A 15327-nucleotide genomic window follows, 5' to 3' on the forward strand; every position below is an offset into this window, starting at 1 on the left:
TCTCATTATCTGATTTTTATGGACAACTTTAAAGAAATCTGTCTGAATTCAAAATATTTCTTAAAATATATGTTTAATAAAAACACATGTATGTAAGCAAAGAGACACTGAACATTATTTGTTCAACATTTATACAGCCAAACAAGATATTAGATACATTGCAGAAATATGGACCCAAACACACAGAATAGAACTGCAGTTTCTGCAAGAGAATACAGCTTACATTTTCCCGCCTAAGCACGTGTTAAATACATTAGTCATAGAAATCATCAAATTCATCGGCATGTGTATCATGGATTTGTGGACGCAAAGCAGCTTCAATTTCTGAGTTGCTGTCATCAGACTCACCCCAGAAAGCTAGGAGAAAAAAAATCAAAGCCATTATATATATATACACACATACACACTCTCTCTCTGTAGAGAGCTTTCATGTATCCAATTAGAATTAGGACAGACAACAGCTTTTCAGAGACACTGTGTAACTCATAAGAACGTAGAGCTTTCATCCTGGGTCAGACTATAGTCCATCTTGCCCAGTATCCGGTCTGTGACATTAGCCTGTACCAGTGCATGAGGGAGAGTGCACAGAACAGGGCAATTTTGCAGTGATCCACTCCCAGATTCTAGTAGTCTGAGGTCTAGGCTCACCCCGAGCAGGGGATTATCCCTGGCCATCTTGGCTAATGGCCATTGCTGGACCTATCCACAAATGTATCTAATTCTTGTTTGAACTCAGTTACACTTTTGGAATCACAACATCCCATGGCAATAAGTTCTACAGTCAGTTGCGTGTTGTGTGATCAAATATTTCCTCTTGTTTGTATTAAACCCACTGCCTATTAACTTCATTGGCTGACCCCTGGTTTTTGTATTGCGTGAAAGGGTAAATAACACTTTCCTATTTACTTTCGCCACACCATTCATGATTTTATCTTGACCTCTATCATATCCCCCCCTTAGCTGTCTCTTTTCTAAGTCAACCAGCCCTAATCATTTTAGTCTCTCCTCGTATGGAAGCCGTTTGAGACTCTTGATCAGCTTTTTGTTATCCTTCTCAGAACCTTTTCCAGTTCCACTGTACCCTTTTTGAGATGGGGCAACCAGAACTGCAAGCAGTGTACAAGATGTGGGTGTACCATGGATTTATATAGTGTTATTATGATATTTTCTGCCATATTTTCTATCCCTTTCCTAACATACCATTAGACTTTTTGACCACTGCTGGGCACTAAGCGGAAGTTTTCAGAGAACTACCCACGGTGACTCCAAGATCTCCTTCTTGGGTGGTAACAGCTAATTTAGACCCCATCATTGTATTAGGCTCATTGTATGGGTATAATTGTTATTATTATACTCTTAGGTATGAATTTCCAACACACTGTGTAGCTTATAAGGCTTGTTATTTGTTAATTGGATTGTTGTGCACAAATACTGCACGCTGATTTAGAAAGTCCCATTTCATTGTTTCTCAAGGTGTTTGATAAAACATTTCCACTCAAAGCAATTTACTTGACATCTGTTGTCTGACTGAATAGGAGCTTTGTCTGTTACACTCCACTTTCTCTATCTATTTGACCCTGAAGTGAAGTCACAATCACAGTGACATCACAGAGCTGGCATGGAAACGGCAGTGATGTCACAAATCAAGTAGCACAACTTTCCCGCAGGATCAAATAGGAATGTACCAGAGAAACAATTTAAACACAGATGATTTGGGGAATGAGCAAGTGTAGCAAGAAATTTCCGTAAAATAATAGCGAGAGGAACATTTTAATTCTGAAGCGGTCAAAAGCTGTCCCCTGGCATGAAATTCACTCATTTCAGAGCTAAGGAGAAAAGCAGGAGCATTACTGCAAGTTTAAAAATGTGTGTGTGTGTGGGGGGGGGAAATACAGTGCACTTGAAGGAGAAACACTGACAAAGATTTGGTTCAAGCTGGTGACTTGTCAACAATTTGCTTAATAATTTTAAATCATTATCTTTCACAATAATGAATGCCCTGTTTAACCTCTTCCCCCTAACATCTGCATGGTATAGGAGGATTGCTCATGAATGCAGGGCTGGCTGCTGCTGTGAATATTTTTCACAGGAAAAGAGCATTGAAGTGTTTGGTTTTTAAAATGATACACAGGAAAGTGACATGGACTTTACAAAAAGCCAGGAGGAGACGACAGGGCAAATTATGACCCGACCGACTTTGGCAATGTCTTAATATAGGGTTAAAAGCTCCTCTCTGCTGCTGCAAGCATAGGGGACGGCCTACAGCAGCAGAACCCAGCCGGGGCGGTGTGGGGAGGCATGGAAATGAATATGCTACCTCCAGGGCACATTGCTCCTCCTCTTCCCAGTTGCATGGAAGCCCCATGGGGGTTCAGCCAGGCTCCACCAGGTTTTTCCCCCTCCAGACTTGTGCGGGAAATTGGCAGAAGCTAGCACAGCCAGCTGGACCCTCTGCCTCATGCAATCCTCCACTCTAGATGGGCTTCTGGTGCAGGCTGCTTGCTATCAGGAGCCCGCACAGCAGCCATACTATCCTGCTGGGGCAACGGGAGCAGGGATACGGCAGCAGTGCAAAGGAAAGTGGCCTCTTTTAACTCATTCATTCTATTAAAAAGGCCTCAGAGCTCGTAGTGCTTTGGGCAATAACTAAAAATACAAACCATCTGCTGCCCACAATTCCTGCAGGCTAGTCCCTTCCAGCAGGGGAGCGGTCTGAAGCTTCATCTCGTCAACTGGGGATGCTACAAAGGGGGCAAATCATCCAGCTTCCCTCACCTAAACTCCACAATCTGGCACTCGCGGCCTTTCCGCTCCACTGCAGGGGAGTGACCAGCCTAGCCCGGTGATGGGAGCCTTCAGCACACTTCAGAACAAGATTCGTCAACAGCATCCCCCGTTACAGCACAGATTGCCCACTCCAAAATACAGCCTCTGTGGTTAGGGACTAGAGAGCCAATAAAGGTGGACTCCAGACACAAAACACTCAGGTCCCGAAACTCCTTTCATTTACAGCAGGTCAAATGTGGGTAACTCAACCGAAGGCAATGGCATTATGTTGGTGTAAAACCGACGTTAGAGGAGAATAAGGCATTCATTGTGCAACTGGTCTATAAAAAGGAAGCTCACTCGCACATGCAAAAATGCACCATTGCGCACATATATTTGTGCACCCAGCTACGGAAATAGCTAAACACATCCCTGGCAATTCTACATCGGATTTCCGTGTTCACTTGTGAGCTGGCACACAGAAAGTGACTGCTTTATTTTGTTGCTGAAGTGCGACCCTCGAGATAGGCTAAGCAGTACAAAGTCTGGGATCTTGCCGATCCTGAACCTGGTTCCAGGGCAGGGACTTGGGTATATTCAGTGGAGTCTTATACTGCATCCAAAACAACCCTGCTGCCAGAAGGTGGGAGCAGTCCAGGTCTGTTTGGGGTAAAAGACAGCCCAGGATGACTAAAGGCGTGTTTCATATCCACAAAACAAGGAACATTCCCCCTAGAACTGCATTTCGTCTCTGAGGCTGCACAGTCCCAAGGTCCTACAAAACTTCTTTGGACCAAAAGCCATAAAGGTCCTTTTTATTTCTGTAGTTCCTTATGAGTTAATGTCTTCAGATCCTTTTTGTCAATTGCCAAGGCTCCGTTTGCAAGAGGCTTATGATATGAATTAGATCAAAAGCACAACAAAAAAAGACAGACAGAGGTGGGTGTAATGGGGAAATATCAGTAGATGCAAGGGAAGGAGGCTAAGTTTGCCTGTAAAGAACAAATCAGTTGACTAGATTAATTTGCTGTGTCTCTTGGGAGCTTATGTAGATTTTTTGTTTCATGGGTGATTTTCACTCTTTACAAGGCTATGCCTGGTGGACTGTGATTGAAAGGCTCCAGAGAAAAACAGTATTACACAGAGGGCCTGGAAGGAAGAGGGAAATTGAAAGGCACACACGTGGAGGGAAGAAGGCACAAATAGGAGAGTGGGAGAAGAACGTAAGGGGAGCCACAAGGCAAAAGGCTGGAGGGGAGCAAGTGGAATGTCGGCAGAGATGAGAGAAGGGACATTAAGCAGGAGCAAGAAGTCGTCCAGCACTATGAAAGGTAAGAGCCACTCGCTTCAATCTGATGCTCAAGGCGAGTGGAGGGGGCCCCTAAGTGGTGCACACCACATAGCTGTACTCTTAGGCTGAATGTGATAGCTCCCTGTTACACAGCAAGAGTATTGCAACTGATGAGGGAAAGAGGAATTGCCATACAGATCAGATCTGTGATCTATCTAGCTCAGTACATTGTGTCTGACAATGACCAGCACTAGATGCTTCATAGAAAGATGCAAGAAGCCTCTCATTGGTCAGATGTGGCGTGATCTGCCCTTTACATTACATCTCCTCCTAATCCCTAATCGTTAATGATTGACATACACCCTGATGCATGAGGTTTAATACTCCTTTAAAATTTGTTAGCATTAACTTTTATAACTCAGGACATTCTTGTTATCCAAATAAATGTCCAGTCCTTTCTGAATCTAGTCAAGGTTTTGGCCTCAGCCACATCTGGTGGCGGAGAGTTCCGCAGCTTAGTTATGCATTGTGTTTAAAATGATTTCTTTTTACTGGTTTTGAATCTGCACTTTTATTGAATCACTTCTGGTTCCTCTGTTATGAGACAGGGTAGACAGAAGCTCCTGAGCCACCTTCTCAATATTACTGATCATTTTATGTAGTTTTATCATGTCCTCTCTTATCCATGGTGCAGACTCATTACTTTGGCTTGCATATACAATATAAATTACATTGAGAAAGACATTTCTAAATAGCATAATATTTGTTTCTCACCTTTTGATTTTATAGTGGATATTCTCCTTTTGCTTGTGTTCCTGCAAAACAAAGTGGTATTTACATATTCAGAAGATGGTAAAACAGTATTAAAAGTTTAGGAGTCAAGTTAATGCTTCTACCCAAGTTAAGATAGTAAATTTACTAAGTTCTAGAACTGCATCTCTATTTTTTGGATTAAAAACAAAAAGAAAGGGGTCAAGGCATTTTAGAACACAGGATGGTAAAGTTTCATGCACAGCAATGATATTCAGGGCTAGATCCTCAACTGGAGTAAAGCAGAATAGCTCCATTGAAATCAATGCTGATTTTACCCAGCTGAGGATCTGGCCCTGAATGTCCTTGCTGCGCATGAAACCTTTGCACCTTTTAAAATACAGGACAGGAAAGAAAAAAGACACAATCAAACAAAAACAATCCCCACCAAATTTCCCGATTTCCCTTGCTGTCCAAACTGTTCTTACAACTTAGCTACTGGGTTCCCATAGCATCACCCCTGTCCCTATGGAAATGTGCAGCCTTTCGGCCGCCTTTGATCTACCTTGATGCATATGCAGTTGCAATTCTGTTCTGTTAAATGACTGATCTTGTGTCTAGAGCATCACAAACCCTTTTCAATCTCTCAAACAAGCTGGAATCATTTTGATCTTTTGTGTGCAGCATGTGTATTGTGTTGGTGCTGTGAAATAATCACATGGGGGCAATGATGTAGGAGAATTAACTGTTATATTAACAATCCTGTGATAAGCACTAAAAACTAAAGCTTCAGTTGATTTTCGTAAGGAAGACTGAATGGAAGATATTTGTGATATGGCTGTTCAAACTGTTGAAATATAAACAAATGTCAGTTTGAAACCCTCATGGCAGTTAATGCAGGACTTATTCTTAAATCAATTATACTGAGATTTTATACACCTGTAGTATTCCATTAACGAAAAAAGAGAGATCCTAAAGATAATGATTTAAAGCCAAGGGTTTAAAAGAAATATTCTAATTGCTATCACAGGAGAGTCAGTGAAATATCCTAAATGTCAAAACATTTATACAAATAATTTCTGAATGCTCCTTTAAAGAAAATGTGCTATCTTACACGTTTCGCTGTCTAATTACACTGCAAATTCTCACTCAAGCAAGTAATCCCACTGGTGAGCAAAGGCTCAAGAACCAGGGCTACATTTACTACGATCTGCTAATGAACAACTGAAAAGATCAACTGAACTGAAAAGCAAGAGGGCAGTTTCATTACACTACAACGATAACATGTTTTACCCATTTAAGTAAAAGAAATATGTTGTGTCGTGTAATAGGTTATTTTATATTTCTGTTGAACTTAGGCAAAAATCCTAGAAGGTCTATAATATGGTAGCTGTCCTTACTAAAAATGTCTCAGTTAAAGTTCAACCAAAATATTAAACCGAAGAGTTTACCTTCATAGATGTTGTATATTACAAATGCAAAAGAACTGTTTAGTTACCAAACAGTCGAGACATCTGGTAAAAGCAAATTATTTTAATTTATTAATCTTACAGCATTAATCTTACATTTTATACCATTCAAACGAAATCCATCTGAGACCCTTAGTCATGAATTTAAAAAACTCTTACACACACAAAGCAACCAATATAACATTTTGCCCTCAAGGTGAGGTTCATTAGACATTCAGCTTTACAACCTCAGCGTCAGTTCAACAAAGCACTTATGCTGACGGCCATCCCTATTCATTTAGCAATGAACTTAAAGGATGTGCCTAACTTTAAGCACATGCTCAAGAAGGGGTCTGCACGCGTTGCTGTAAAGGGGCAGCTTGCTAAATCTGGGGCTAAGGGTCAGTCCTGCAAGGTGCCGAGTACCCTCAACTCCCATTTAGTTTAGAAGTTGACAGTCCCCAGTAGAGCTCAGGAGGCACCAGACACCTTACAGATTCAGGCTACAGAAATGGATTTCAGGAGATGCTGTTCTGGTTGCAGCATCATTTTTTCCTGGGACAGAATCAGTTGCCACCTGTTGCTGAGTGAGGTGACTTCTGTGACGGGCTGTGCAAGAACCATTTCATCGTTCATGTATTTCAGCAAAGCAAAATCATCAGCTGATAGCCTCTGTTTGTACTCAGTCTGCTTCTTCATCTTCCATGATCAATAAGAGAGGGCTGATTCTTATTACACCAGGGTAGAGAGTTCAAGATGCCTCTCTGTGCCTGGCTTTTTTTTTGCCTGGCCCAGCGCAAATAAATACAAGACAGAACTGATCATCTGGACCCAGATCCTTGAGTATGCCTGACGGTCACACTGCACAGCTTGGTAGCATGGATGGAAAATTGGCCTTTACTTTCTCCTAATTCTAAGCTAGCTGGGTTTCAGTGGTCCCCTTGCAGAACTTAACGCAGCATGAAGCCAGCACTATGTTATGCTGGCTGTCCACGGCCTCAAGGGGACGGTAGGGTCAGCAGCAGCTCCAGGTACCAGCGCTCCAAGCGCATGCCTGGGGTGGCAAGCCGCGGGGGTGCCCTGCCAATCCCTGCAAGGGCGGCAGTCAGACAGCCTTTGGCACCTTGCCTGCGGGAGGTTCGCCAGTCCCGCGGATTCGGCGGCGGGTACGCCAAAGCCCCGGGACCAGCAGACCTCCCACAGGCATGCCGCCAAATCCATGGGACCGGGGACCTCCTGCAGGCATGCTGCCAAAGGCAGCCTGCCTGCTGTGCTTGGGGTGGCAAAAAAGCTAGAGCCGTCCCTGGATACAGTAGCCAGGGATGATCAGGGCTATAGGGAAGCCACAATTGCAGGACCTTGGCCCCCTTCTATGGTGGCAGAAGAGAAAGAAGTAGTGTCAGAGCCACTCACATGGCTCTAGGCACCCAAGGATCTCTCCCCATTGGGATGATTCTCCCATGGCTGATTGCACTGACTTTAGAACCAGAACCCACTAGCAATAAGGCACAGAGCAGCAGTAGGAAACCAGGATCTTGGCCTTGATGTGGTAGACCAGAGGATGGACAGCAAGGGACACAGCCACTGAAAAGGGCATCAGAAGAGGCTTGGCAGAATGCTGGGACAAATTTGGAAAGTCTTTTCTGAAAACACTGACATGTAAAAAAGGCTGGGGCATTGTTAGCAAATGGAAATGGGAGACCAGAGGAATGGACAGTGGAAAACTACTGACTGTTCTGAATTCAGAGTTGCAAAAAGAAAATGTGACAAGCCTCATTTCCTAAACAGCGTCCTGAAATTAAATGTTAGCCAATGCAGATAAAAGATAAAAAGCTCTCTGTAGTCCAGAAGGTTTATATTCTGAATCAGCAAATACAATTCTGACAGTCATCATCCACACAGGAAGCATATCATCATCATCCAAAACTGCTAGGGAAGAATTGTAAAAGTCTATGTAAAGGAGATAAGTTGAGGCAAATTTATAGACTCGCATATCTCTCTCTACATGCTTCAATTTCTCTAAAATGCATCCCAGCATGGAACCAAAGATGTCAAGGTTCTATCAAAAAGCAGTTTAAGTTCCAAATGCCAATTTCCTCATCTATTTTTCTGTAGACCAAATCTCCTATTTTGATGCCTATTTAATTTGATAAGACAAGGGCCTATATGCAAGATGCTCTGGAAACAAAAAGGAAGTGAAAAGTGTCTAAAGAAGAATATAAAATTAAAGAAAATTTCGAGAGAGGTGGTCTAGATTCCCTTTGGTACATACTAATAGAGTGAATCAAGTCAAAAAAGTTTCAGTGAAAACCAGAAAACTTTCTTTTATTTCTGTGCTGGATACATCTCTGGATACATCTCTGGCAGAGAACAGTTGAACCCTTATACTGGATGTTAAGTGAAAACAAAAAGATCTTCCATCAGAAAAACAAACAAAACTGAGAAGAACCTAGTTATAGAAACATTGATATTCCATAAAAATATGCCTGGAAGTAGATTGGTTAATCCTGTAAAAGAGCTTGAAGCCTGTGTGAATCTATCTTGCAAAAACATTGCTGAGACACAATACCATGTGGTAGACAAATAGAATTGTTTCTTTTTCACAAGGTAGTTCTTAGTAACCCTCTGAGTGTGAGATAGCAGGTATAGAATTTCTTTCCAACAATGACTTGGGATTAAGTTGTGGTCCTTCTCCAAAATTATTCATTTTTCAAAAATGTCTAAAAAAGCTTATCACTGATAAAATGCAAGCCTGACTACTTAATTCCAATCTCCATACTGTGACCAAATATCTCTATTCCTGGGTGGTCATATTTTTTTTTTCTGTGAATTAGAATAAAAACTTGGGCTATTATTTCCTCTGGAAAAATAACTCATTCAAGATAGGTGCAGCTGATGAAGATATTTTTCTGTACTTTCAATAAGCATGAAAAAGAACAGTTGGCTTACTTCAAATCAATCATTTTCTGAAGAAAAACCAGACAAATGTACTTCAGAAAGATAAATGGAAACTTAAACAGAGAGAATTATGACATGAATCTTGCTTCTGTAAACTACATCCAATAATAATTTCATTAATAATAAAACTGAGGAATACATTAAAACTAAGGTTTCCAAGTGCAATCACATTTGAATTATGATATAAAGATCAATGATGAGACAACCTATGTTTAAGACCAGACTCTCTTTCTAGTTATCAAGCTGGCAGACTATGGCAGAACATTTTACCCTCACACGCTACACCTGTAAGAACTGATGCACAAAGGGTGACATTCACCCAGGGCCCATACAAGGCCTGCTGTACCATTTAAACTCCACGGTTGGCCTGTGTAAGGGGAGCATATGATGTGGGTGCAGAGAAAGCCTCCATTTTCCGTGTATAGTAAAGGGACTCTCACTGCCAGACTTCAATAGGCCTGCACCATAGGAGAAGAGGGGGTGTAGGGACCATGAGCCATCAGATTGGCATTAGGGCATATCTCAAAGCCTCTACACAAAAGACTCAGCAGGGCAGTCGTGGCTATTGCACAGCATAGGCTGGAACAGTGGCGGCTGGAGAGCTGTGAGTTCAGGGTGTGTGGGAATTTCTTCCTTTCTACTACCACTTAGTTCCATGCACAATGCTCATGTAAGTCTAGCTTTGTGCTGAGAGGGATGAATTTTCACCCAGTGCATCCTGTTTCCTTTGCTAACAGCAAAACCACAAAATATAAAATCGAGAAAGAAAAAAGTCTCAGTAACTGTATAGAACTAGTATCAACTTGCTTTATATAGAAGTTTTATGAAAGGTCCTGGCTAGTCAACATAAGATACTAATGATATATAGTGAAGATTTAGAAATCATGCATTACAGTAAGTTTTGCATGTGTCCTGCTTACACTACAATGTCAGAAAAATAGCCCTGAAATCAATTATTTATAAAATGTTTACTTCTTTGCAAAGAGCTCAGAAGATTAAAAGCATTATACAACTAAATAAAGTTAATAAGTTAAAATAAATCAGTAATCAAATATCTTAGTTAGACATTCATTCTCTTATGTATCTCTGTAGAGAGGTGTAAATATGATAAATGATCTAGACTAAATATACTCAAGTCCTGTTACTTTCAAGGTTCTGGATCATTATTTAAGCCAATGTAAACTTTCTAGAAATATATACACTTCATAGCCTCATACCTAAATTCTGTAGCATCTCCTTAGAACTTCAGACAAAACAAAGAATTTTCTTACAAATCAATTTAAAAATTGACAAGAACTTAAGAAAACTGAAATTAAGGACCTCAAAACAGTATAAATTATTAACTTCAAAAAGCAGGATGAAATTTGGAAGCTGTTTTAATTTAGCAAAGTCTGAGTGCCCCCTGATGGTCAAACTGGCTACCTACAATACAGTATGCTGTGGCATTTAAGATTGCATTAGTTACTCCCTCATTATTAAATACTTCTTTATAAAATAATTAAGAGGATGAATTGCAATTGGCAGATTATTTACTTAGAATAAACAAAAAATTAATAAAAATGCAGTTTTTGCTTAAGAAATAGTTCGTACAGAATATAATGGATTACGGAATACAATTTAATCACAATTAAAAATACTTCATAGAGTGTTGATATGTTCACAAATTAAAAATCTTATTTGGTTACCTTAGTCTACAATTTATCTTTAATCTTCAGATCATTCTGAAATGCGACAAAGCAAACAAGCCTAAGAAAAATAAACTGCCCGCATCAAAATACAGAATTATCCAGAATGCTAGTGACCTCCACTGGCTGATTCTGTTGCTACAGGACTACAAAATGCCACACACATCGTGTTCTGCCCTCTGCTTTAGAGAGATTCAGTCATGACCTTTTCTCCCAAGTAATAATATTACTTAACACATTCTTTTCTTTTGGCAAAATATTATACTCTTCAAACTAAAGTTACATCTCAGGCAGTTTAAACATTCTTGGTAGAGTAAATGAATACAGGAAAAATAGTTTTATAGTTAAGGCAAAACAGGACAATATTTGTGGGAGAAGAGGAAGCTATGGCATGCACCTCTGAACAAAAGGGAACAAGTGGTCTTTACTCAGAGAGCAGCTTCCTATTAAGACTCACTCCTTCGTACATTATGCCTTTCATCCCCACTCAACCACAAAATGATTTTGCTGTAGGAAATACAATAGTAGAAAAAGATTTACATTGAAAGAATCCTTAATAATAAACTGTTGCAGATCTGCCTACTTCCCCATGATTTATAATACAATAAATATCGGATTCTATTAAGTCTCATGCACTGAACACATTGCACTGAAAAACTGAATATGAAAGAACTCGATTCTTCCATCTCCAGTACCATAATAGTGAAATGAGCATGTATAAATGTGCTAAGAGTATCTCTTTGCATCTTTTATAGCTTGTGTGTATTAATCTGTAAAGCTTATTAAGAAAGTCATTGCTATGCAAAGCAGCACCCAATCTCTTTCTCTTGCTTTTCAACAGAGTGCAGTGTTTAGCCAATAGGACTGGTCCTCTGCCCCTCATTCTGCATTCATAACATGCAACATTTGCACAATGTATCTCTCAAAGGCTGCTGAATAGAAAGCCTTAATACTCATGTAAACAACTGCAAACCAATTACTTAATGAATCAGGCCCACACATAATGAGGTGCCAGACAAAGAGCTATAAATGCATTTTTGCGCCCAAGCCTCTGCTTTAAAGTAAAATCCCTCAGCTGTAGTTTGGGCTTAACTGGCACATCATAATTATTGTCTCTAGGACATCAGAGGAAGCCATTTTTTTTTATTTAGGTCCAACAGGGTCTTTTTCGAGGTCACTCATCAGCTCAGTGACAAGATAGAGCAAAGAAGAATTTTTAAAAAGTACCACAGCAGTACTACACTGTTATGTTTATTCTCAAGTACTGGTTTCGAGACCACTTGTAAAAGCAATAAAGCACAAGAAGTGACTGCAATAAGTGGAATCCTTAAATGTTAGGCTCTAAGAAATTTCACTGCATCCCCACCACAAATAAGCAACCACCTCAGCTCTCTATTTCCCATTCTTTCATACTACTTTGGCTACTTTGCGCTTCCAAATAGCTTTGTAAGACAGATGTCAAGTGTCCAGCAGCAAGTGTTACTAATAGACTTTATGTTGAAAAGGCACTATTATTTCTAAGTTTTTCGGGAAAACAACTTTATGATATTACTATAAAAAAAGCTTTTAAAATATCTCAATCCAGGATTTAGTTCTAAATGTTTACTTCTAAGAGACCAAAGGCATGAAATTATTAGGCAAAGTAAATGGTTTCCAAAATCTGCCTAGTGTGCATATGAATTTGAAAAGGTAAAATTAAGACTAAGGAATTGTACATGAATAGCATTTAAATAAATGGTCAAAGTTGCCAACATACATTATAAACCAGCACTGTAACATGTCAAACAAAGTAAAATTAATGCTTGAAAATATTTTTGCATAGTTCATTAAATTGTACATATTTTCTTAAAAGACCTAAGACTTGCTTTTTTATAATCACATTAAGGGCCTGATCCCTCTCTCTGAAGTCAATGGGAACAGAGGCTAACCAAAAATGTATAAACATGGGGCTTTAAAAATATATATATAAACAAACTCATTTGCACTTCATAATATTAGGTTTTATTTGCTTAGAGTTATCAGTCTCTCAAATAGAAATTAGGTTACAATACAGGAAAGTTTAATCATTTTAAAATGGTAAGTTTTATTTTAAACAAAAGCAAAAACTTACTTTGTCAATATTTTACACAAGTCTTAATCATTTCACATTAATTAACTTTATTGCATTGGAATAAGAGAAACTCTTGTGGTTTTTTAAAATGAAATATAAATCAGCACAAAATAAGAAATTCAGATTTCTTCTAAAATTATCTTGGAACTGTTTCCTATGACAATAAATGTCAATAAAATCATTATGAATATTACGAAGTACAAAAGGACATAAACATGCTGGAAATTTAGATAGGATTAAATAATTCATCAAAATGTTTTAAAGTATTTTATCTGCTGTCATAAATGGCAGTTTTCTGACAAGGAACCACATACTAACAGAACCCACTTACTGTGATGTTTTAATAAGCATCCAGATAACAATCTAAAGCCAAGCTAAAATTTCAGGAGATAGTTGTATTATATTCCATTTTCTACTGTTTCTTGACCACTAATTTGACTGCCACTGTTTGATTAGTATTTCATGCTGATGACAAATTCAAGGAACATCTAACATCACACTGCTCAAAGAATCAAAAGGAACTGCTGCAGTTTTACCAATCTAAAAAGATAAATTGCACCTTTAAGAAAAAGGCAAGGTCATTAATTAAACATACTCAATTTGAAAGTAAAAGAAAAAAAAGTAGCAAATACTTTAGCATCAAATACTTCTAAAAATATACATATTGAGCTTCAGTTACTTTACTTCTCAGCTACATCTACAAGAAGAAACATGCCACTTTATTTCTTCGAGACTTTATGTTTTATGTCTGCCCTTTTCCTGACAACTTCTATTGTCTGGTCTCTAAGTAGCCCTACTGAGAGCAGCTGTACACGCTAATTTGTGGTTCACTGAGATGTCAATTGAGTCTTAAAATGAGAAAACAACAGCTGCAAAACAATACCTGACTTTGGCGCAAATATTTTCTAAGGTGTACTAAAGTTTAGGTTGTTATATTGAATAAACACAAATACGAACCTTAACCCTCGTACAAGTCACAAACAAAATAATATATATTCAGGGTTTTTTTCATTTTCTACTGGCACTTCTTATTCTGCTAAAGCCATTCAGAAATGAAATGCTCTAATGACGTTACCTTGACAAAGGACTTCTTCCTTCACTAGATGAAAAACTAGCTTCAGAACTGATTTTGTTGATTTTCTTGGTCTTGAAACTATTGCTACTGATATTCAAACCTGTGGTAAGTATAAACACCAAATGTAAACATTTAGCAAACACTTAATTAAGTAGTCCACACAGTAACTTTTGCTTACAGAAATCAATGGAAACACATATTATTTAAGCAACAGAGAACAAAGAAGTGTCATGGACTCTGAAATCAATACTACATATTATAGAATAACTATTCACTATGTGTTTTTCTTGTGCTATTTTGGAAGAAAGTACGATTGGAGAGCATCAAAGCGATACCATTTTAAGGGTCTATTTAAAAAATGTACAGTGACGCAGGAACAGAATGCACTAGCAAAATGTGTCCCTGATATTATTTTTAATAAACTGGCCAATTCAATCACCATTGCTTGGACAGGGACACTCCCATGAGGTAAGCTTACTTTATTTGTAAAACAAAATAAAAAAATCCTCATCCCTGACCCACAAAGCTCATCCCTTTTACCACATGGGACTCTATTTAAAACCTGCCCATGCTATTCCTAGCCTCTGTAAATCGGTGAAACAAGGAATTGACTCATACTTTAGTTCTGTTCCATTTGTTTTTACACCTGAGGTTTTATTCTCATGACTTGGCAGAACTGACAACAGTACAACACACAATCTTCTTCGGACAGGCAGAAAGTTATCTGTAGAAATAACTGCACAGGATTAGTGTAGTTTTGCACGTTTTAACTAATTTTAGAAAAAACGCCTTTGGGGTACTGAGATTCTGTTCCAATAGCTGCACTGCATCATATGTCAACTTAAGCAAAATCTCACTGTTATGTATATTTTCTCTCAATTGTTTTATTTTCCCTTTTCCTGAAGTCTTGTTTACTTAGGTCACTGGGTAGCGAGCACATTTCTATTTGCCTTCCTCTTCTATTTGGATTATTTTCAGAGGGCTACAATTCTCTCTCTGTTATGCTATGTCATTCCTGCTCCCTCTCAACTTCTATAAAATACTTAATTTTGTGACTTAAACAGACAACAAATTATGTATTTTAAGGTTCTTTTAACGGTTTGCTTTTTTCTACATGCCTCACTTCCTCTCTGTGCTTCAATGAGTATAAATTATATACCAACTTAGTTCCAATCTAATCAGGCCTTTTCTTAAATATTTCTGAACTACAGGGCTTGATTCTCAAATTACAGTACACTCACTTT

General features: G+C 38.8%; 2 protein-coding genes across 5 annotated transcripts in view; both read right to left on the reverse strand.

Moving 5' to 3' along the window:
- The window catches only part of XRN2 (5'-3' exoribonuclease 2), a 496353-nt gene that overhangs the window by 111827 nt on the left and 369199 nt on the right, over positions 1-15327 (reverse strand). The gene's annotated exons all lie outside the window — the stretch shown is intronic.
- Positions 55-15327, reverse strand: part of KIZ (kizuna centrosomal protein) — a 97867-nt gene continuing 82594 nt past the window's right edge. Inside the window, exons 12-15 of one of the 3 annotated variants that reach the window (XR_007774108.1) lie at positions 14084-14183; positions 10899-10934; positions 4832-4872; positions 340-357 (exon numbers count right to left, since the gene is read on the reverse strand). Coding sequence is in view for 2 of the 3 variants with exons in the window: in XM_050951295.1 (XP_050807252.1) it covers positions 254-357; positions 4832-4872; positions 14084-14183 (245 nt within the window). In the remaining variant the exon portion in view is untranslated. Of the gene's footprint in view, positions 358-4831; positions 4873-10898; positions 10935-14083; positions 14184-15327 lie in introns of all 3 variants that reach the window. The other 2 variants (XM_050951295.1, XM_050951296.1) reach the window with 2 other exon arrangements.

The sequence above is a fragment of the Gopherus flavomarginatus genome, chromosome 4 (assembly GCF_025201925.1).
Source record: "Gopherus flavomarginatus isolate rGopFla2 chromosome 4, rGopFla2.mat.asm, whole genome shotgun sequence".
In the NCBI taxonomy this organism is placed as follows: domain Eukaryota; kingdom Metazoa; phylum Chordata; order Testudines; family Testudinidae; genus Gopherus; species Gopherus flavomarginatus.